At 32.5% G+C, this 25,615-nt stretch overlaps 2 protein-coding genes across 3 annotated transcripts in view; one reads left to right on the top strand and one right to left on the bottom strand.

Moving 5' to 3' along the window:
• Positions 1-256: 256 nt before the first annotated feature.
• On the bottom strand, positions 257-25,176 carry LOC126829505 (zinc finger C2HC domain-containing protein 1B). 2 transcript variants are annotated; one of them, XM_050559423.2, is made up of 10 exons: positions 25,154-25,176; positions 16,564-16,637; positions 16,181-16,303; positions 13,297-13,435; positions 12,322-12,455; positions 10,682-10,829; positions 9,870-9,910; positions 8,142-8,308; positions 6,106-6,123; positions 257-4,673 (listed from the first exon to the last, which is right to left on the bottom strand). In XM_050559423.2, exons 1-10 carry the CDS (start codon positions 25,167-25,169, stop codon positions 4,340-4,342), a joined length of 1,194 nt encoding a protein of 397 aa, XP_050415380.1. In that variant the 5' UTR covers positions 25,170-25,176; the 3' UTR covers positions 257-4,339. The 2 variants fall into 2 exon arrangements, with proteins under 2 accessions (XP_050415380.1, XP_050415389.1); XM_050559432.2 differs by lacking the exon at positions 6,106-6,123.
• Positions 25,177-25,403: 227 nt separating this feature from the next.
• Positions 25,404-25,615, top strand: part of LOC126829407 (myotubularin-related protein 9) — a 28,686-nt gene continuing 28,474 nt past the window's right edge. The window contains exon 1 of the mRNA XM_050559258.2: positions 25,404-25,536. The gene's annotated coding sequence lies outside the window, so the exon portion shown is untranslated. The remainder of the gene's footprint in view (positions 25,537-25,615) is intronic.

Raw genomic sequence — 25,615 nt, 5'->3', positions numbered from 1 at the left:
TTTTATTTCAACAATTCGCTTGCATGTAAGGGGTCTATAACAGTGGGAGGAAACCGGAGGACCCGGAGAAAACCCACGAGGTTGGACAGGCGACCTACTCATTGCTACGTACAACTGGGGAATCGAAACCTTGCCAGTTGAATCAATGACAGACCTTATAATACAGCATGCACATGCTAACCATTCGGCCATCCAATCCCCCACGTTCACATAAATGTGCGAATATCATGAAATAATTAACACAATCTCATAGTCATTTCCCAACTAGAATAAATAATTTTATTAGAATATAAATAAGATAATGACATAATGAACATAACCACCATTATAATATAGTCTTAGTATCACAGAAGAAGAGCCGGTTACATACCAAATAATATAAAGACAGCAGACATTGTTACATATCAAATAATATAAAGACAGCAGACATAATTTTATAAGGACGGATAAACGGAAAATAAAAGCCCGAAATATTCTAAGATATTCACCAGATAATTAAAAAGAGTGCAGAAAACTTAAAATCATTTCAGGTCACGCAAGAGTACAAAATAGATTTTATTACATCAATATTCAGTTTCTGGTCAATAAAATTTAATTTAAATAAAAAAGAATCAATTTTAATTTCTAAGAGACATGTTACAGGGCTAATCAGTGTTGTGCATTATTTTCTCCTTCAGAGTTTGATAGTAGTTTATTGGCTTTGAGTTCCTATATCTAACAAGGAACCAATAATGTTTTGAGCACACATATTTGCATACCTGTCTGCAGTCATTCAATTGAAAATGATCAGGATGCCTTATTCTACCCTACAACATTAACATAACAAAAAGATACCATACACAGATTCACAAAATTTTCTCATCAGGCAATAGGTAATTAAAAAGTTAAAATTTGTTCTTATTTTAAACATTTTTGTTGTGCAGGTGAGGTGAACAACTTCTAGTTTGGCAAGTCCAACAGTTTATGGTTATTACAGCAACAGCAATAATAAGATAATACTTAGCAGTATGTTATTTTACAAATGCATAGCAATGAATAGCATCATTATACATGCACCATTAATCCAACAACCCACATTCATTTCCACGATCCCCCTTCCCTATTTACGGGAGTGTCCCCATTTGTGATCTATTCCAGTGGTCATAACAGATGAATGAGTGACCAATTTAATAACAAACATTTACTTTTGTTTTAGTTTATGTGAATAAGGTTGTTTAGTTCCGAGAAGAATCTTAAATCAACTTTTTGCTAGGACGCAAATTTTAAAATCATCTAAAAAAAGCTGTAAGGAACATGCAATTTTCCACAGTTTATGTGCAATATTTTCATTGCTAAATCTGCTCCGATTCACAATAAAACTTGCTAGGAAATCAGCCAGTAGTATTCCGTTTTAAGATATTTCTTGGAAATATGTTTCTTGAAAATGGAAAGGTGTAGTCTAAAATTTAGACTACACCTTTCCATTTTCAAGAAACACATTTAGACTCTTCTAAATGATATTAATCCATTTTCTACCAAGCAAGAAAAAGAAGATGAAATGTGTTTTAATTTAATACAAATAAATATGTCACAATAACAAGATGCATCAACTTGTTAAAGATATATTCCTTCAAAGATTATTAAGTCATGTTATTGCTCCCACTGAAAACACATACTGCCCTAAAACATACACTTCAATGAGAATAAGATTTCTAGAAATTATAATGAAGGTATCCCAACCAGTTAAATTTATAATGGATCCCAGTCACTGGATTCAAAGATCACAAACAGTAATTAACATTTGCAAAGGTATGCTATTGATGACAGGTATAGTGAAATGTTATTCATAATGATGGTATATTTAGATTTATAATAGAAAATAATTCTCCCTACATGAGCCACTTAAGTAGTTATTAGTTTAAATTCTCCAATACATTGTCTTATAATTAGAACCTCAGATTTTCGAGGAATATATCTTTTAATTAACTCTTGGATTAAATCAACATAAAATTGAATGGTTAATCATAAAAAATAATAAATAAATCATCTATGTATAAATATCAAAATAAAAAAACAAAAAACTTTGGGTAAAATGAGACAAAATCATTGGTCCTGTTAATTGGTATAGATGATATGCAAAATAGATCAGAAGAAAATGGGTAATAAAAACGTACAGGAAAAATCAAAATTAGTCTAAATCTTCTGAAAGCTTTTTATGACAGTAAGAAACAAAATCTCCCTGCAATGATGACCTTTTCAATGCAATATTATTGCAAATAATGATGGGGGTTCACCTAAATTGAACATGTCATGTCTGTCATATTGTGCATAAATTGCAGACTCTGTGAAAGGCAAAACTTAACAGTGAACGTTCACATTTTGCAATTTTATAAATAATTAATCTGCCCTAATCTTACTTAGAAATTATTAATTAATATTTTACATAGACTGTTTTGAAATTTAATTCACACAAAATGAGAAAAGTTTTAAATTCCTACCTAAATAATTTTACATGTGTCAGTGATTGCACCACAGAGGAGTTTGATGGGAAACAGAAGATTTGAACTTGATTCAAATAAGAAATTTAATTATTCCCCCGGAAGTGTGAATATCACACAGATATACATTTGAATATTTAAACATTTAGCACTTGGTAAATTGACTACCCCTGTTCCCTGGAAATTTTTGGAGAAAAGTGATGTTTTTTTTACCTAGTGCTTTATAACTATCCATTCAACATTCCGAAACCCCGACTTCCTGCACCACCTTAAACCACCTCTGTCAAAATACTAGTATTCAGGCAGTTTTAGGTGCTAGCTGGGGAAAATGCTAAAGGGTTAACTCAAATGTAATACAAATCTAGTATCACATAAACATAAGTTACCAAACCCCCAAATGATATGAATATTCATTATATGGAAATCAATCAAACTAAATTCATCATGCATATGTATTTCATGCAAATATTTCATAAACTTTATGAATAATAAAAAATATATATATATTATGCACAGCACATAACTAATTCATATATCGTTTATTCTTATATACAATTTGGCATCAATTTTATAATTAACCAAATAATCTAATCAAATAACAATAATAAAATTCACATTTCCCCTTCCAGTAACAAATTAAAATAAAATGCAAATAATTTTAGGCTATGCTGAATAACGGATACTATCATCTAATCCTTGCTATATACATGTAATTATATTTAACATCCAAGACCTTGGGGATACTCGATTGTTGTTTTCTGTCATTTGGAATTGCATCTTAACATAATCCAACAGAGTGCACTGTTTCAGTTGTGGTAACTGGTGGAGATATTTTGTTAATGATTTGGCAATGATATGTCATGTTTTTCTTTCATTTCTACTTAACTATCATTATTTATGGGATTGAGAGAATTGAATCCTAGAATATTTAATCAAGTATCCTTGTTATGTTTCAAAAAAAAATTTATTACAATTCTTTATGTGAGATTTAGTTTTATGGTATAATATATATTCTACAAAATATTTTAAAGATGTATACAAATGTAATATATTTTGGCAGAGATAGCAATCCATAAAATTAAACTTTCCATAAATTGATATTATATTAAATTGAGACAGTATATATATGATAAATCACAAGTTCTCAATTGACTAGATAAAATCCTCTTAATTCAATTAATGACAATTCTGCCATTCTTCGCATTTCTAAAATAGGTGGTCAGATCCTCTTTTAAAACCCAAAAAAGTTTTCCAAGTTTTAAAAAGTCTGAATTTTTTCTGATAAAGATGAGCAAATATTACGGAAAAAAAAAAAAAGGAAATTGAACTATAATCATTCACCTAGAAACAATTAAAGATTTTTCCAACAATAATCAAGGGAGTTAAAAAGCTCTTTGATTTATATCAGAACAAAACAATGTACTGATCATGCATTGGAGTGACCTCATGTGTTATTTCAATTAGTGATGGACCTAGTTCTATGTAAATGAAATTTTGCTACGATTGATTAAGTCAACTGGGCTTGTTTACTAATTTCCATTTTAATTTTGGGTTTAAAAGAGTGCAAAACAAATCAGTTATATCACAACACTGATTTCACATATGGACGTAAATCAACATATAAAATCAAATGAAAATGACAAATTTCTTACACAAATCAAAATGTAGTTTTGACCCAAATCAAAGAGGTCTAGTATTTTAAGAGCATTTTTGATCAATGTTTTGGTGTCTCTTTAAAATAAATTACAATCGAGGCAATGCGGCATAATATTAGGAAATGTTCTTCTTTAATTATCTAAACATGACAGTTCATTAGAAGAAAAAGGCAGTAATATATATTTTCTATAATATGAGCATAAAAATTACGACGATATCATCATTCTTCGCATGCCACATTCACAGCAAAATTTAGCCGTTGAAATGGGATATTGTGTTCCGCAATCATGACAAAATCTTGACGGAGAAGATTCTGGTGCTGACTTTCTGTCCAGTGTTGACATATGTCCATTTCTTTTAGCAGATGACACTCTGGGAGTAGTTTTAGCAGCCATACTTATTCTGGAACTGGAAGGGGCTTTATTGAAAGGAGAATCACATTCAGAATTGTTGCTATAGTAACCAAAATCTGCATCTCTTTTAGTGCTACTAAGTGCTGAACCTGATGGGTTTCTAGTCATGCTCCCTTTAACGCCGCCCCTGAAAGTAATAAAAACACATCTAAGTTTAATTGATGAACAGGGAGGAGACAATCAGGAATTAGTTGCTAAAGGAACTTCTTCTTAAATCTAATTCTGAATTTTAACATGAAAAATAATCATATTCAAACTAAACACAGACTCATTAATATAATACAAGTTCTGGGTAGCTCTTAAATTTGACCTTTAACTCTTAATTTACTGATCTTAAACAGATCCACAAGCTGAAATTACTCTAAAAACATTCTCACTTAATTCTACAGCTAAGAGTAAGAAAATATTTTCTTCAATCTGCAGTCATAAAATCAAATCAAAATACCAGATCATGCAAATAAGACTATGTACACTTCTGCACTAGGTACATGCACAGGAAACTAGCTCTACTGGCACAATTAAGACTAGACAAGACCAGAAAATAATCAGGGCGGAGTCATTTCACACTATTTTACAAATAAATCCTCTCAAAAATGGATTCTCCATGGTCATGATTGATTCTTCTATTTGTGAAAAAATTCACTCATATCAGATATTGTCCACAAAAAAATGCATACCCTGCCTGCTTCAATAGATACATACGTAAATAAATGCCAGAACTGTAATTTTCAGTTCAAATATAATGTTGTTATAAGGATATATATTTGATAATGTGTATTAAGCATGCTATACTAAATCTGATATTTAGAACGAGGCATTCATATTTAATGGATATAAGACCTTTATTTGTCTAAGAAAAAATTGGATGCTTTTTATGACCATGAAATATAAAATGATATCAGGAGTAGAATCTTTTGTATCAAAACTGACCTCAATCCATGTATACACTGACCGATTTTAATAAAGATTAGTTGGAAAATTCTCCAACCTTGTGAAGCCATGGAGATAAAAATGACTATATGTTTGTCTAAAAAAAATGACTGCAGAATCATGTTTAGTGTAAAGTTTTGTCATTAGTTTATCAATGTCAAAATGATCTTGCTCCAAGTAAATAGTTGCCAGTAAACTCTCTTATTTAAACTCTCTTATCCAGACTAGAAATACCTTGTTTGATGTGACTTTTAATTGATGAGAGACACCCTAAATGTAGTGCTTTCAGCTCAGCATGCACAAATGCATGGATAATTGAGTATATTATAAATAAACATTGATGAGACACAATCCATTCTATTCATAAACACATAAATTTCTCATTAAAATATCATTCCAACTAATTTCACAATACTATAAAAGCTTAAAATCTTCTACGCTGGTACATGCAAATTATGTAGGGGTTGAAATTTGTCCTGTTTACATTTTCAAGTGTACATAACATCCTCATCCTTGATTCTATCATTGTAAATTAGCTGTATCTGATTAAATATAAACACTTGACCATGGTTTATGATAGAGGGATTTATAGGTTTAAATTCTAGTAGTTATATTCTATTAATACTTACAGTGGTTGTTGTTTTTTTCTATGTTAGCAAGTTAAAAAGAAAAAAAAAGATTTAACTAAACATCTTTTAAAATTAATTATTTTCAAATATTTTTCTAGTTTAGAATAGAAGTTAAGAAAATGAAACAACATGCAGTAGAATGAGAAGTGGTGATTTTATAAATAAAGATAGTAAACAGAAATTTTGAAAGAAAGCATTTTATTTCTATTTGTTCAATTTAAATATTTTTTTTCTGCACAGAAAATGCAGAAATTTTGGCATTAGTCAAGCCGAGTCAAAATGACAACTGAGATTAACTTCTGGAAGTGATAATTATCATAAAATTACAAGTTTTAGAAGGGATAAACCTCTTTAATTTAGGTCAAAAATATATACAGAATTTGGCTGATCTGGTATGTTATTGCAGTTAGTGATGGTCTTATATGGTTACATTTTTCGTTTAAAAGAAATTAGATGGAAGTCAGTTTGATTACTAGTTTTAGCTCCTATACATTAAGCTGAAGTCGGTTTGTTTTCTAATTTTAGTTTTGATATATTAAGCTGAAGTCAGCTTTGATAAGATGAAGCTGTTTGTTTTCTAATTTCAGTCTTGATATATCAAGAGGAAGTCGGTTTGTTTTCAAATGGTAGTTTTCTTATAGTAAGCTCAAGTCAGTTTTTCTAATTTTAGTTTTGATATTATTATTAAGCTAAAGTCAGTTTGTTTTCTAATTTTAGTTTTGATATTATTATTAAGCTAAAGTCAGTTTGTTTTCTAATTTTAGTTTTGATATATTATTATTAAGATGAAGTCAGTTTGTTTTCTAATTTTAGTTCTGATATATCCTCATTAAGCTGAAGTCCGTCTGTTTTCTAATTCTAGTTTAAATATATTAAAATGAAGTCGTTCGTTTTATAATTTCAGCTGAAGTTGGTTTGTTTTCTAATTTTAGTTTAGATATATTAAGCTCATGTCGGTTTGTTTTCTAATTTTAGTTTAGGTATATTCGGATTGTTTTCTTGCATTATTTTTGTTTTTTGACTTAGACTGTAAACTGTTGAACAGTAACATTTAAACATTGGCCAAAATCTTTTCAGTGCTTAGGACATTTTGACACTATCAAGAGACCTTTAATGGCTGATCGTTTGATTGACAGGCGTTAACTCCACCTACATATCTCGATTATCAAGTAAAGTTTTCAATGGCATGCGGAAACACTCTACAGCGGCCTCGCTAAGTACACTCTATCATTTAGCATCGATCTAACGGACGTATTCTCATCAGGGTGCGCCATATTTGGATTAATCAATTTAAGTGAAATCCTATTTAAATCTGAGCTGTAGCCGAGCCATCCGTGGGTCTACAGAGTTGATTTTGGGCTTGTTGTTTAAATAAAGATCTAATTTACAATTTCTATAACATCTGAAGCCTAAATTAAGACTTGCAATAATCAGATTTTGCTCTTGCATAATGTATGTTTAAATGGTCAGAAAGACTGTGTTACCTTTTCTTTGAGGCAACTTTGATAAAACAATTTCTACAGTAGTTCCATCTATATTTTTTAAAGGAATTTACTACAAATCTCAACAAAATGATAATGCAGAAAAAAAAAACATGTAGAGAGCAGTGTTTAAGTTAGATTTTTGAGATTACAGTAATTTTGGTTAATTCTCTCTGTTACTAATAAACTTATTAAGAAACCCTGCATCATACTTTATCTGGCTGCCACATTTTTTGAAGACATTCCTTACAATACACATTGATAAAAAATAAACTCCCAAGTTAACTCTTAAACAAGTATGGATCATCTATCTATTTGAATTAACATTTTTATTTCTCTTAAATATTCCTTCTGATCAGGTTTGGGAAGTGCAAGAAATGAGCTGCACGGTAACCATCCAGATTACATCAAATAGATGTTATGATTGCCACTAATCACATGGCAACAGTAGGTTTACTGGCTAATATTAAGTTTAATTAAGAAGATCTGCTGTACTGTACGTATTGAATAACCCACTCCTTCAAATAAAAAAGGCATGCAAAAAATAATGAATACCTTTGTGGTAAAAGGGGTGAGGTTCGATTGTAACTCATTTTCTTCAACTTAGCAGAATTATTTTCATCATCTAATTGAGGGCTATGCCCTGTACGTAAGGACTTGCCAGTAGTGGGTGACATGATGTTGTTTCCATTGTTTGAACTGTAGTCAGTATAGTCAGAAGCCTAGAGGTGCAGAAAGGGTGTATAATAGATATATAAAATAAAGCAACACACACACAAAAAAAAATGATAAAACAGAAAATGAATGTGACAGAGAATTATTCTAATTACGAAACAAATAAAAAAGAAAATTAATTAAAATGTACAGCACCTTAAAAATTGGAGGTATATTGCCTTTTAGAATATATTTTGTATAAAGTTTGTGTCATTTTGTTCAAATATAATGAAGATGCCATGCCAGTCTAATATGTTGAAAAATTCTTTGTTAGCGAAATAATGCTGCTATTAATACATACTCAAACTAGAGAGACTACCTCCAAATCCAAAGGAGAATTTTCTTTGATCATGTGACTATGTCACCAAAATATCAATTTTTCAAACAATGGAAGAAATGTCGCAGAGTTTAAAAGATATATTGTCAAGATACATGACAAAACCAGAAATCACAAAATAATTGAAAAGAGGAGTAACTGGCTACTAGCCAACATTATAGCGATTGGGAGTAAATTCAACAATAAAATATTTAGTTCTTAACGTATGGCATCAGATGTAGAGAAAGTTAACACTAATGTATTTACTTGACACCATATAACATTTTAAATACAAATATACTTATTAATCTAAAAGCCAATATACCTTTTAATGAATTAAGCATGAATTGTATCTTAATAAAATTAGATTAGTCAACAACTTTGTTTGTTTTGTTTTTTTTAAAATTCCCCTAGTTTACCTTAAAAATATCTAGCCCTGTATACAATCTAGATATGTTATAAGTTTCATTTATTTATTTGGAGGCTCACTGTATTAAAATCTAAAGTCATGTTTAAGAAAAGCTCATTCTGAACCTTTGATCTTGATTAGCTAGATGGTCAATAAAATTTCTTGTCAATCAAAACCTTTGCAGAGTGTTCTGTATCACCAGTTTTGATTGGTAGGTTGATCTGGAGTCAACCAATCACAATCATTGCATTATTAACCATGCACATGAAATTTCTTTTGACAAAGGTAAAGCAGAGTAAGGAAACAAGAAAAAAATTAGAATGCCCTGTATACAATGTGTCAATTCGTTTAAGTGATCTGAACACTGGCTTCAAAGAAAATGTGTTACAGGAGGAAAAATAAACAAAATGAAATATGACATCTAATTTTAATCAGACTAAGCGTGAATTAAGCTAAAAGTGGACTACCATTTTACATTTATTACCTGATTTAAATAGAATTGTTTGTCTTAGAGCTTTGATTATAGTTTGTCCCTGATAATGGGAACTTTTGATTGATAAAAAGTGCACTTCTATTTTTCGTAATTCTGACAGCAAAAGATGAATTTTTATACTTCTTTCAAAGAAAGAATACAAATTTCAGATTTGCTTTTATTGGCATTTTAAAAATCCATGCTATTTCATAACTTATAAATGAATTTTTTGAAAATGTGGCATTTGATTCAGATTTGATTTTGAAACTCGGAAACAAATAACTCAAAAGTTTCCATTCTATGGGGCTGCTAAGATAAACTTATAGTCTTTACAAAAGATGTTATTATTTATATTAATAATAATATACATACTGAATAACTTGGAACAGTTCTTCCTCGGGCAGCAGGTGCACCTGTAAAAATATAAATATATAGAAAAATATACAAGAAAGATTTATAATTCAGCAACAATATATTATAGTCATGTTAAAGGTACATAATTAAGAATAAATAGCCGATCTGCTTCTATTGCTAAGTGTAAGCCGAGTCAACAGAGAAGCTTATCTTATTAAAATGAGGGGTGCATGATATGAATATTCACAATTTTTGATGATAGCTTGTCTCTCTGACTAAATCTATTAAAAGCTTCTCACAACTAGCAAAATACGATCTGTGATAAGCTATGCACATGTATACATCAGACATTATCACATAGTGAGCTAAAAGTTCAAATTCATGTGTGGTAGTGTTGGAAGTTCTACTGTAACAATGGAGAGTTTGTGGCCATGTACAGCTTACATTAGTATGTTTTCATGTAGCCATCTTAATGTGATTGAAAAGCTATTAAACATGACATCATTTGATCCACTAATGATCAAGTACATGAGCATCAAGGATATGACTTTATTTTAATCTACAATTTTTTATCTATTCATCTAAACTACTATCACAATATTAACTTCTCTTGTGTTGACTGTCAAACAGAACCAAATTCATGTGAACAGAAACTTTCCCCAGGACAGCATTAATACAAGTGCTTTGATATTGACTTGATTGCTGAAAACATTTTCCCCAGAATATGCTTGTATTTCAGGAAATGAGCCCATCAATTCCCTGAGAAAAACAGCAAAATGATCTAGTTCCATTTTATTTCCTGGAAAGCCAAGATTAAGGAAGAAAAATACCATTTCTAGCAGCAGGGGTCCTTGTCGTTGTTGAGGCTACAGGAGTTCTATTAGATGCGGGTGCAGCACGATTTGCAGGAATTCTACTAGCTGCTGGTGCAGGTCCTGATGGTGATGTTCTAGCAGGCGCTGCCTTTGGTGGCTGTATCTGTTGAAGAGATAAACCAAACAAAAATATTGATATATTAAATAAGACAAAACATCTTTCTGACCAAATTTGAAAACATCAAGACACAGCTGTGGGCACAATCTGTCCATGTTTTAAACATGGCTTGAAACCGGATTTTAAAATGCTACCATTAAAATGAAAATGAACTACATTCAAGGAACATTTGAAATATTACTAATTTACTTCAACATAATTTCTGCTTTCTTGATTCAGATTTATGTCTTATAGGAGAGCTAAACCTCTAACTCAATATTTTTCATAATATTCGAAATTAAAAACATGAATTAGTCTTCAATATTGATCAATTTCAATCAATATAGAAGTTGTTATCTTGCCGTTAAACTATAGGATCCTAATATACAATATTTAATACACAATTAACATTTCATAATCAGTACACGAGTCGTGTACCCTATGGTATAGGGTGCCATTTTGTAATGAACAAATAAAAATATATCCTACAACCCAATGTGAAAGTAATTAGTAAAGGCTGATTCACAAACGACAAAATAATAATTTAAAAAATAAACATAAATCACTTTACATGCATTCATATTACATTAATATGTGCTTTTAGAACCATTTTCGTCTATTTCAAGGTTAAAAAACATAGAGTCATAAAAAATAGTCATATGACCTTTAACACATGATCAGAAAGTATCAATCTATGTGATGATAATGATTAAAAATACAAACTCATTGTTAAAATTAGAATGATGACTTGTGCACTTCACACTAAAACCCCATATCTAGCATAAGTTCCACAAAAGAGATTAGTGTGGACTGTAAAAGGGAGGATAACTCTGCTTGAGAGAATAAAGTTTGTGCTGCTAAAGAAATATAAAGACTTTTAAAATTCTATTAGCATTATTATTATGCACACAGTAATTTAATGCTATACAATACAGCCTTTATTCACCCCTGAAACCATTTCTTTTTGTATTTTGTTAAAGAATTGCCAACTCTCAAGTTTCATTCAGGCTAAGGGAGACAACCCAGACACTTCGATTAGGACATTCAAAGATTTTTCATGAGTTTATTTGGAAATTCATGAAGAATCTAAAATGGAATTCTAAATAAAATCCTGGTATAGTTACGGCAGTAGACTCTTGCATAGAATGTCTCAGGTTCAAATCCAGTGGGGACCAAGCAGAATAATGGGATTTTTTCAAGAATAGTTCCCACTAGTCAGGGGTAGTGCATGGGGCATAAATTAGGAAATGTTTGACTAGTCTTTTGGATTGGATGATAAATGAGATATGCCTTGGAGTGTTGGAGTGCACATAAAAGAACCCATGACATTTGGAATTTGATGAACAGTAGGTATAAAGCCTCTGTCCAGGCATAATGCTCCTCATCAGCACTGCACACATTACCATAGAAAAAAAAATCCATGTTAGTCTAAAACTTACCAAACTATGTGTCTATAAAACGTTAAATTCAATTCTTATCACATCTAATGAAAACTTACCCTTGATGGTGGTTTCTTGGCGATTGCGTTTGGTTTGTTTCCCTTCCTAGCATGTTGTTCTTTACAGAAATCAATATGGCGTTCAGCTGCCTTCTGATTAAATCTACGTTCACAATATGGACATGCCACATAATCTGAAAACAAGAAGAAAAGCCAGCCATCAAAAAATAAGATGTAAGATTCAGACTTGACAACATATTTAATGAGGATGATTCTTCATGGTGTCATGATTTACTTTATTCTATATATTTCTCTACACTTTGTTACCAGTCAGGAATTGTTTAATGTATTGTATAATAGCATTTTAATCAATCCCAAAAGAAAAATTTTGAGTGGTTTAAGATTTCACTTTGAAACTCCCAGTGAATTAAATGCAACTTCTTTGAGCGGCGTTAAGAAACTGAAGAGTAACACACTAAAAATTACTGGTTTAGCAATATTTCAACGATGGTACTTGCATACATCCTGGGTTAACTAACGGCTCAATCACAGACTTTCTGATCTAAAGTGAATGTGTTAAACTACTCGGAAATGAAATGAAATGAAATGGGGTTTAACGTTCTACTGTTCTGCTCCGAACTGGGTTAATGAAGACGGGCATACGCCATACAGATTGCTATGAGGGAAATTTTGCCCACACAACGGCACTACAGCCTACCCTACCCGTATATCGAATTCCAACTGTCAAGTGATTTTTTACATGCATGCCAATGTGTTCACAGGACCTCGGTTTTTCATTCCATCCGAACAACTAGACAGCTGTCCTTGTCAGGCCCTTCGTCCTGTATCACTGACAAGGGGTGGGGGAGGGTTGGGGATGGAACCACGCCAGAATATCTGGATGAACTTTCTCGGCCAATGAAAACTACTGGGACACCAAGGCTTAGAGCTTGTGAGGTATGATTATAATGACTGAAGAATTTGGTTGACTGATTCTAAAATGACTTTGAGAATGATCTATACAGTGCTGTTTACCCGGATTGATAGATGGTGGAGGAGGTGGGGGCAAGGCTTGACCTGTCTTCATGGCTACTGTAACACCTCTAGCAGATTTTACTGTGTTGATAAAGTCTTCATGCTGAGCTCTCCAGTTACTTTTAGGTGGGGGCACAACCTGAAATAAAAAGATTAAAACATGGTTTACCAGGCAACTCAACAAACACTACCACCAGCTCCGTCAAACAGACAGCTTAAACAAAAATTGTAATTAATTTTCAAACCCTTACTGCTCAAACATTTATGAAATAGACTTAAATGGGAACTGTAATATAACCCTTCTAAGACTTTTGGGTGTATATATGACACTAGCTCAGGAGTTATACTGTTATCATGAACAGTGATTTCCATCTAATGGCTTAGCTGAATGAACAGAGAGAGAGAAAAATGGGGTTTAACGTCCACTCGACACAAACTAGGTCATTTCGGGACTAACATATGGTTTAATTTTAATTACATAATTCGCTTGCGCGTAGGGGTCTTTAGCAGTGAGAGGAAACCCGAGGACCCGGAGAAAACCCACGAGGTTGGACAGGCGACCCTACTCCTTGCCACGTACAACCGGGGATTCGAAACCACGCCAGTCGACTCAATGACAGACTTTATGATACAGCGCGCGCACGCTAACCATTCAGCCATCCAACCCCCCCTGAATGAACAGAATCTCTATACCATCGGTGTATATTTGCAAAGTGGCCTTTTTAAAAAACTTGTCCGGAAGTTTGAAACAAATCCAATATTTGAAGGCGTTGCAGGAAGATTCACTGAGTTATTGATATGTTTATCCATGCATATTTGTGACAACCTTTGATAACAGACGTGTAGACGACAATACCCATATAAAAAGAAAAAAAACACAACACACAACAAAAGAAATCAACATGGGGATAACTCATAAAGAAAGAAAAAAATAACAATATGTGGAAAAAAAGACTAAATCAAACACTTTCGCAATGTCACAAAACTTACGAAAAGTGGAAAATTATGCGTGAACAGCAAACAAAGGTCCTTAGACATTTCATGTTGTTTTAAATTATTGTATCCATATGATCGAAAACAATGGTTACGATGTTTGTAACGAGAGATTCAAAAATGCTACTCAGCTTAATCTTTCTAAACAACCAGCGGCTGCCAGGCAGGATACGCCCACATTTTCGAGAGATGGATAGAGAACAAGCTAACAAGAAAGTGATTTTTCCTACAATCAAGGGCCATAATTCAGGAAATTACAATTCAATATGCGCATATATCGAAAGGAACTGAGATCTTTGTGTTATAAACTTACATTTCAAGTTTCAACAAAATCGGATAAAAATTGTGACCTCTATAGGGTCCACAACCTTGATATACCATATTTTTACGCTATTTGAGAACGAACGGCGGCCATTTTGTCTGTCAATTTTGGGGCGATTTTCACAAAATTCAAACTCAACTGTCCTCAGGGTGGAACGGTAATATAATAATACGTTTTTTTAAATCGGATAAAAATTATGACCTCTAATGGGTCCACAAGCTAAAAACATGATTTTTCGTACAATCAGGGGCCATAATTCAGGAAGTTACGGTCCGATATGGGCAAATATTGAAAGGAACCGAGATCTTTGGGTTATAAACTTATATTTCAAGTTTCAACAAAATTGGATAAAAATTGTGACCTCTATAGGGTCCACAACCTTGATATACCATATTTTTACGCTATTTGAGAATGAACGGCGGCCATTTTGTCTGTCAATTTTGGGCCGATTTTCATGAAATTCAAACTCAGTCGTCCTTAGGGTGTAACGGTGATATAATAATACGTTTTTTTAAAGCGGATAAAAATTATGACCTCTATAGGGTCCACATGCTAAAAACGTGATTTTTCGTACAATCAGGGGCCATAATTCAGGAAATTACGGTCCGATATGCGCGAATATCGAAAGGAACCGAGATCTTTGGGTTATAGACTTACATTTCAAGTTTCAACAAAATCGGATAAAAATTGTGACCTCTATAGGGTCCACAACATTGATATACAATTTTCTTACGCTATTTGAGAACGAACGGCGGCCATTTTGTCTGTCAATTTTGGGCCGATTTTCACGAAATTTGAATTCAGTCGTCCCTAGGGTGTAACGGTGATATAATAATACGTTTTTAAATAGGGTAAAAATTATGACTTCTATAGGGTCCACAAGCTAAAAACGTGATTTTTCGTACAATCAGGGGTCATAATTCAGGAAGTTACGGTCCGATATGCACGAATATCGAAAGGAACCGAGATCTTTGGGTTATAAACTTACATTTCAAGTTTCAACAAAATCGGATCAAAATTGTGACCCCTATAGGGTCCACAACCTTGATATACCATATTCTTACGCTATTTGGGAACGAATGGCGGCCATTTTGTCTGTCAATTTTGGGCCGATTTTCACGAAATTCGAACTCAGTCATCCTTAGGGTGTAACTGTGATATAATAAAACGTTTTTTTAAATCGGATAAAAATTATGACTTCTATAGGGTCCACAAGCTAAAAACGTGATTTTTCGTACAATCAGGGGTCATAATTCAGGAAGTTACGGTCCGATATGCACGAATATCGAAAGGAACCGAGATCTTTGGGTTATAAACTTACATTTCAAGTTTCAACAAAATCGGATAAGAATTGTGACCTGTAGAGAGTCCACAAACAATTGTGGACGGACGGACGGACGTCCGGACGGACAGGGGCGACGGCATAATACGTCCACATGAAAATGTGGGCGTATAAAAATTTAATAGTAATGATCTTGCCCCATTAATATTGGAAAACTCATAAATCAATTTAACCTCAATCAAAGAGGTATTAAAACTCCTTTAACTATAAAACAGCCAGTACTATACCTTCTTCTGGGCAGCCTTCATCTGTTTCAATGGAATATCAGTTCCCATAGCTCTTTGTTTGGTCGAATCAAAAACCTTTCTTGGTTTGTTTGCACTTTTTACACATGACTTTTTATGAATTTGCTGGAATTGGAAGCAAAAATGATTTTAGTTGTTGTTACATTTTACTATGAATTTATGATTTTAGTAAATGACGCACTTCTAATTGTAACTGTCAATGGAGTGACTCAACTAATAAAATGTTTGTTTATTTCTCATGCGAACAAACATACATACATGCACTTTCCTTGTAAATCCTAATAGCAAAAATGAAACGAAAGTGGGTATGGTTTAACATTCTACATTTCTGCATAAACTAGACTAATGAAGAAAGAACTACTTACCAATGGTCTTGGATTAAACATTCGTCCACAAATTGGACATGGACTTCTTTCATCAGGACCTGCCTCGTCATATTCTGAAGAAAAAAAAATATGTTAAACAACATTAATTTTCTTTTGAGAGAGAGAGAGAGAGAGAGATCATTTCAGGACTAACTTAACATATGGTTCAATTTTATTTCAATAATTCGCTAACGCATAGGGGTCTTTAGCAGTGGGAGGAAACTGGAGGACCCGGAGAAAACTCATGACATTGAACAGGCGTCCCTACTCCTTGTCACGTACAAGGGAATGACAGACCTTATGCTACAGCACGCACACACTAACCATTCAGCCATCCACCACCCCTCGCCTGTCCAACCTCATTGATTTTATACAGGTTCTGTGGTTGCCTCCCACAGCTTAAGACCCCTACGGCAAGCGAATTATTGAAATAAAATTCGTAGTCCGGAAATGTGTTGAGTGAACCTTAAACCCCTTTTCTCTCTCACTCTCTTTTTTAAATAATGTCTTAAGATCAGGACGAAGTGAGAGAGAGAAATGGGGTTTAATGTCCACTCGACACAGACTAGGTCATTTTGGGACTAACCCATGGTTTAACTTTATTTCAATAATTCGCTTGCGCATAGGGGTCTTTAGCAGTGGAAGGAAACCGGAGGACCCAGAGAAAACCCACGAGGTTCGACAGGCAACCCCACTCCTTGTCACGTACAACCAAGGATTCGAAACCACGCCAGTTGACTCAATGACAGGCCTTATGTTACAGTGTGCATGTGCTAACCATTCGGCCATCCAACCCCCCTCAGGACGAAGTGATATAAATGATTGAAAAATAGAACAGAACGAGACATTGGTATAATTTTAATAAGACAGATTTATTCTTAATCCTTTGCTTTGGTTTTAAATCAGACCAATGTTGATATTTCTAAAGCCCATAAATAGTACTACTAAATAAATACAGTGTGAAGCTGTTTGTTGACACTAAGTAAGAGTTTAGTGTGTTTACTGTATAATAGTATTCCTAAAGAAGGTACATGTATCACTACTTGGTGTATTATGTACAAATACTTTTCACAGTAGTACAGAAACCATTATACAAGTATATCTGACAATGTCATATACATATGTGTGCAAAATGAGTACTCTTGTCTAAATATATTAAGACAATAAAGGGACAGATAAATAGATCACTTGATGTTAGTATTGTGAACATGTCCTCTTATAATGGAAGAGATTTCTGATGTAATATTTCAGAGTTTATTTTGATTAGATCTAGTCACATACTATAGGCTCTATTTTATTCAAAATCTATTACAGAATATAAACAATTTCAACACCCGCATATTGTTTGAGAAAAATATTTTACTATCACGACTTTAAAACTTTAATCAATTCATAAATTAAAATTTGATTGGGTATATTGACTATCGTCATGGCATTGGCATCACAATAGATAAACAATAACTAGGTTAGGGCAAAAAGGATATTATTATTTATAATACAAATTTCCTTAGCAACAAGTAAACAATATAAAGAAACCTCAGTAAATCAAAGAGAAGACCTTTACACTCAACCAGTGAATACAAACCTAATATTTCACAATTATGAAGCATTTAAACACACTTGAGTATTGGGAGATATCACATAATACAGTGAACTATAGTGTTAACGCCTAGTAATAAATCAAACCTCTACCTTTTTACACTAAAACTAGTAAAACCTAAATATTTTGTTTCATAAACAGTTTTTAAACTGGTGAATATTAGGTTACCTGATACATTTAAATATACATTATGCAAGAGCTAAATCTGCCTATTGCAGGCCTTTCTTTAGGCCTGAAATGTTATACAAACTATTAATTAGACATTTATTAACAAAACAAGACCCCAATCAACTCTCAATGGCATTGGATAATCAAGATTTTAACTAGATTAGAACGGTTCACCATTTAAAAATTTAATTTAAAAATGGGAAAGCGAGGCTAAAGCCCCATTTACACTTGGGCACAGTACCAGGCCGAGATAAATTTCAAGAAATTTACCCGTTTACATTACTCTAAAATAACAGCTCTCAGAACCGTGTCAAGCACGCTAAATGTGGAACTCTTCACAGAAAAGTTAATTTCAGTCCCTATACAAATTACCCAGATGAAAACAATTATGATGGTTGATTTAGTTTGAGCAGCCATTTTGACAGAACTGATGACAGAGCTGTCAAAGTTTGCGGGGAAAAAGGTCAATGTTCATTTGGCGCATGCGCAGTAATCCGTGCTCAGACCGGTTAGCGTTTACACTACGAAAAATTTAAAGCAAGTCAGTCCTGGTACCGTGTACCTGGTACGCTTAAAATTTGTAATGTAAACTGGGTTTAAGTCTTAAATATAGCTGTACCCTGGTTATGCACTATGCACACATCTTGTCAAAACTACAAACTGTGACAATATTTTCATTTACATTATCTATTTTTGAGCTATTACAGAAAGAATGGTCAGCTTTTTATCTAAATCTTACATTTTAATTGCCATAAACTTTTTGTACTTCAATGGTGAGTATGAACTGGAATATCCATAATTCTATTGGTAACATTTTTTACATCTGACGATCTGATTACATAAACATTGATTTGATGGAATGATTTTTGTTATTGTCAATGAAAATAAAATGTATTAGGTATCAATGATGGAGAAATTGTTGAACCCATCTAAGGATTGTTAGTGTTTGTTTTGAAAGATTATAGCAATTGGCCTGTGTGCACTACTTTATTTGTAACAGTATCACATTTTTCTTATTGCTGTGTGTGGTGTGGTCCCCCTACAGTTATCGAAAGTACAGCTGTAATTATTGTTGTATGTGGTGCCGTTCCCAAGCACTTACTATCAATAGTAAGATATAACTAGGATCCCAATTATGCTATCAAACGTATAACTGTAATACTTGTTGTGTATGGTGTGGTCCCCAAGCACTAAAACTGTATGTACATTTACTTTCAAAATTAGAGCTGCAATCATTTATGTGTGTTGTGTGCTCCAAAAGCATTTACTTTCAAACATAGCGCTGGAATTGTGGTTGTGTGTGGTCCGCAAACACTATCTGTCAGTAATAGCAGATCCACCAATAGTGAATTTTTTACAAGCTCTTTAGCATAGTATAATAAATGGAGAAGTTGAAAATGGACGAAAATAAATGAAACATAGTAATATACCTAATAACTATACACAGTCTGTTATTGAATCTTTAATCTATATTAAATGTCCCCACATGTCATATTACTAAAGCTGTATTTGATCTATTGACAAACAGGTTAATAAGCTATTACATGCTTTCAAAATCTATTTTAACAAAAGCTTAAAAGTACACGTAAGTGAAAGGGCCACTCTCAGAATTATTTTTGTGAATACATTGACCTTTTTCAGTTACACTCAGTTGAAGCCAGCTGCTCCCATTTGCCGAAACGCCAGTTGCTCTCAGTTGTAAGGTTGACATACCCCCAAACCCCTCACACACACACCCATCCATCCCCTTCAGAAACCTGTGCAGCTTCGTACATTTGACAATGTAAATTAGCTAGCTCTTCACATTTTTACATTTGGTTTGAATACATTTATTTATATAATGCATTTATTTATGGTCTCCTAAGAATCCTGTGACCTCCTCTTTAAATTAAAAGGGAGTGCTTTTTTGTTATACCATTACAAAGAGCAGTTGTACATGACCACATGGGTCCACTAGAAATTTCTACACACTATACATCAGTACATATGTATATTTATCAGCCAGAACTTTTAGAAATGTATATCTATCAAGAAGTTTAAAATCTTCTGATGATAAATTTATACTTTTATACAATGCTCATTTACTGTTCAAGCACCTCTTTTATGGAATAAATTACCTATTACTTTAAATTCATGTAATATACTATTTATAGTTTTAAGAAGAACTTATTTTAAGAGCTTCCTCTTCTAAGAATCTTTTCATTACTGATATTATGTATATTTATATTTTTTTTTTTTTTTGCATTCTTTTAATTGCAACATTGTAAAGCACCGTTGAACACCTGTGAAAGGGGCGGGGGGGGGGGGGGGGTGTATGGGTGGGCAATATGAATTTTGTAATAATAATAATGTAAATTAAAACCGACACAAATGTCAATACAATGAGCAAAAATATGTATAAATTACGATGTGCAGCATTCATGAAAACAGGATACTACACGTAATTGTATAAGGAAATATTTTCATTTTTCAACAGAATGGTTGCTAGATATTTTAAAATCATAATCACATGATATTAATATCCTGTAGTGTAATGTAATGGTTAAGAAAACTTTTTAAAAATATAGACTGTAAATTTTCATGAACAAGGCCTACATGTACAGGTAAGAAATGTAATAGCTATAGAACGTGCTACAAGAAAGAAGTTCTGAATCATTACATGTATTCTCTAATAGTAATATTCACTTCACTATCTACATGTATTCTTGTACTATTCATACTGTTTTATCTGTTTGTTTATTTAGGGATATATATTATATGACTTCGTTGATTTAAGGAAATATTTCACAGGAAACAAAAAAAAACAATCGATCCTTCAGTTTTAATAGTCATTGAATAAAAAATGCCCTAAAATCAGCCAGAATAAGCAAATTTGAATTTGAAAAGACATGTGAGTTCTACTGTATAATGCTACTGTATTGATGAGTCTGAAATGTTTTTTTTTTTTAAATTTGGTATCTAAAAGTTACCATGGGTTTGCTATTGTGTTCAGATAGAGTGATCGATCAGGTGTAATGAGGAGTTTTTCAAAATCACTATTCAATAAAATATTAAAAATTTACTATTCTTTAAACTATCGATCAACTCTCAGGTATCCATAAAATGGCCACTGCCGTTTATTAATTAATAATGTACATGTACCTTCAATCCAATTGATCTCACCAATTATCAAATGTTTAATACAAGGTGTTGTCTTTAATTTGCTTAGCTACCAATAAACAAATCAAATAATGTAGCCTATTAATGATTTGAAATCTCCGCTCCCAAGTTATAGTTATTCTCAAGTCAGTTCGTTTCATATCATATGAGAAACATTCTATAGAAAGAATTGTCTGATGTCAGTCAACTAGAACAAACACAGAAAAAAAATCAGTGAACAATAAAATACAAAAAGTACATTTCAATAAAATTGTTCCAGTGTTACACTTTATGATAAATTTGTTCTAGTGTTACACATGTAATTTAAGATAAGATCAAAATCTTGAAGCTTGTAAATATCACGTTACTTTAAAGCCGCTGATCATTATTTGCAAACTACGATTCTATGGAAGTTGAATTTCTAAAAGGAATATCAGCCCAAAAATAGTTTATGATATAAGCCAGAGCCACCTATTTTATAGCAAAAAATCTTTTGAGGGGTCTATTTAATCTGATTGAATTTAAGTCGATAGATTATCTACTGTTGATATTTGAATTTGCTTTCTTAATTAAATGTTAATAAATTTTGAGTGGATTAAGTTGTGAACTTATAAGATATTCTTCAAAAAATACAAACACTGATCAGCGGTTTTATTTAATGAATAATTGAAGGACTATTTTACAAAATACGTAAACAGCTATTTATAAATATGGTGATCCGAAACACTGCAGGAAAAAAAGAATTTACAAAAATCGAATACGTAGGCCCCTGCACAAAACAGTACAGTAGAGAAATTACCATACATGTAATGTCTTTATTATAACTTCTAATTAATTTGTAATTGTTAAATAACTAGTTTATGATCTTGTATGATGTTTTCTGGTCTTAAATTATAAATGGACTCAACCATATCGCTTAAAAATAAATGTACTACATGTACTTTGCAAGAAACCACAAATTAAACTTGAGAATAAACTCTGATTAAACAGCTTTGACCTTTAAGCTAGAAATCTATTTCCTGATAGAAAACAACTCTGAACTTGAACTAAAAGTCAGACATGCAACAGAAAAGGTCAAAACATAAAACATAGATGACTGACTAGTGACTACTAGCCTTAAAGGACAACGAGACTCGACAGCAGAGCTCTTATAATCTATTTTGAAATGTATCAATCAGAATTGGTTGGTGACTTTGGATAATATTAATAGACCCAGTATGCTTCTATTCCCTTTAATAATTACAGGCTTAGTTGAATCACATTTTTTTTCCTTGAAATTTGTTCTGTTCAGAATTGCAATGCCATAGCACCGTCTTTCTTCTTTATTACAGCAATACATGTAGCTTCATCAAAAACTATTAGATAAATAGCTGACAGTTAAATAACATAATAGTTAAATAATATATAATGTAACAGGAATATGCTGAATTTCAGTCAAATTACTTTACTCTAAAGCGAGAAATACACATTATAATAGCATTGTAGCCTTGATTGTCATTGTTACCATTGCAACGATAATCAACAGAGTCTTGATTACTGGTCTCCATTTTTGCAGTTAATCATCAATGGCTGGTGAGCGGAAAATCTGATTCAAATCTAATGAAAATTGGAAGCATCAGATGGCACTGAGAGTTGAATATGGTCTTGTCATATTAATAAATGTCTAATTAAGGGTTTATATAACATTTCAGGCCTAAAAATCATAGGCAAATTTAGCTCTTGTATAATGTATGTGTTATGTATGTTTAAGTTAAGTTACCATACTAAAAGCTTATGCAATGCTTTCCACACGTACCTGAATTTCAAATTGGAGACTTGACAAAACATTCTTTATTTGTGTTTAAATATAAGTATCGAAACATTAACTTTTCTGGTTATTAAAAACTAATAAAATACAGCACATTCGAACGGACATGGTCATATTCATCATATTGAAAGAAATTATTTTTTTCGAAAATGCTTTAACTATTGTGTGATTTGCGATCTGCTGTACAATGCATTTCATTGATATGTGATACCAGTAGTAGGCTACAGTGCTGGACAATAATTTTAATTTAGCAAAGATTCTTATGTCTTAGATCTGGGCCTATTGTCCAAAGAATACAAATGATGATTAATCAGTGCTTTAGCTGTTAATCTTCTGTTTTTGTCATCTTGCTTCTCGTAATTCAAATTGCTATAGCGAGCTACATTTAGGCTAACCCTGCTGTTGGCTTGTAGTTGTCTGTAGTTAGATCCCCTGTTTTTGCGGCGGATCAACAACAGATTATGGGAGACATGACAACTAGCACGCTTACAGATTAAAGTCGCTGCGTGCAAGGTAGAAATGTTGTGCCACACCAGACGTACAAATCTGACGAAAATGCATGTGTACCGATCTCTGGAAAAAAATGACCGGACAAACTCTGCCGAATAGTCACATGCGTTATAATATTGCACAAGACATGTTTGTAATGTTGAAAGAATAGCTATTTGACAACAGACATAATAGCCTACACATTAGGAAATAAAATTAAATGGTTGATTTAAAGTAGCAAGTCTAACTCAATATCATCCAAAGTCTTTGACATAAAAAAAATGAATTATTTGTCAATTTAAATCAGAAATTGATATTGTGATCTTACCAGGAAAAGATGGGCTTAAAGGACAATATTGGTGTCAGTCATTATAAAATATGTGATAGAACTGGTTAAATACATTCCAAATATTATTTTAACACAGAGATCATTGCTACGGGAGATATGTAACAAGCACGTGAAGAAACGGGAAGTGACGCGAAACATGACAAACACGAGCTATCCTTCTATATATCTGATTGAAGTAACGAGCAATAACAGACAAACGATCGAATTTCGTTTCACTGATAATTCAGTTGAAGTTGAAAAGTTATTATATAGGACGGTTGGAGAGTATCTCACAATTCAAAAATAGAATTGGCTGTCACTAGATAAGGGAAAACGAGAAAAATAGAAAAACCCTGTGCATTCCCCTGTTTTTATTCATTCTGTTCTTAATAAAAACATAGTAATGCACGGACTTTTTCTAATTTGTTCGTTATCTTTTATCTAATGACAGCCAATTGTTTTTTTCAATTGTCAGATATCCTCTCACCGTCTCATATAATAACTTTTCATCTTCAACTGACTTATCAGTGAAATGAAATTTGATCGCGTGTCTGTTATAGCTTGTTACTTCATTCAGTTATATAGTAGGATAACTTGTGTTTGTCATGTTTGTCGTCACTTCCCGTTTCTTCACGTGCTTGTTACACATCTGCCGTAGCAATGATCTCTGTGTTAAAATTATATACATTCATATTACATTATTATATGCGGTGTGAACCATTTGCTGTCAATTTCTAGGTCCTAAATATTAGCGATTAAGCCCCTTTAATGCTGTAGTGATTTGTGTTGTTTAATGCCAAATAGGATAGGACAGTGTTAATTGCTATTTCTACCTCAATTAAAATAGCTCAACTGGCTCAAGACAAGTCTGAAGTCAAAATATTAATTTTTTACAGTTCCGATTTGCTTAAATTTCTGAAATAAAATAAACTATATCCGTGTCACTGATTGAAACATTAAAAATAATATAAAAGGAAGATAATAAATACAACTGTCCACATGTCGATATACAATTCAATCATTTACAAATAAAAATTATGAGAGAGAAAAATTTGTTTACCTTGGATGCCGTCCATTGTGGAATTTATGACTCCGCAGAAAATAATGATGACGTAATGTTGAAAATATGTAGCATTTTAAAATGATCAAGTGGAAGTAAAATTAAAAGAAACCGAATTTGGTATATGGAATGTTTAACTGATTAAGCGATATGTGTATTATATTTATATTGTATAGTTACTAATTCTACATTTACCTCGGGCCTAATTATTTACACCGGAAGTGGGCAGATAATGGCCAAAATTATTTATTATATTTAGGCGTCTTGTAGTTTTACCATATCTCATTTAAATTAAAAAGGCCAGATATTCTATTTTGTATACGGATTACATATATGCTTATGGTCATTATCAAAAACAACATTTGGAAATCATACAGTGAAAGGTACATAAATGACATCCAGGCGAAGTAAAGACTCGCCATTCAAGATCATTATTGAAGATGTACTGCTGTAGACCGTATC

Source organism: Patella vulgata, chromosome 1 (genome assembly GCF_932274485.2).
Source record: "Patella vulgata chromosome 1, xgPatVulg1.2, whole genome shotgun sequence".
Classification (NCBI taxonomy): Eukaryota; Metazoa; Mollusca; class Gastropoda; family Patellidae; genus Patella; species Patella vulgata.
Note: the sequence above shows the minus strand (reverse complement) of the source record. Positions and strands in the feature narration are given on the sequence as shown.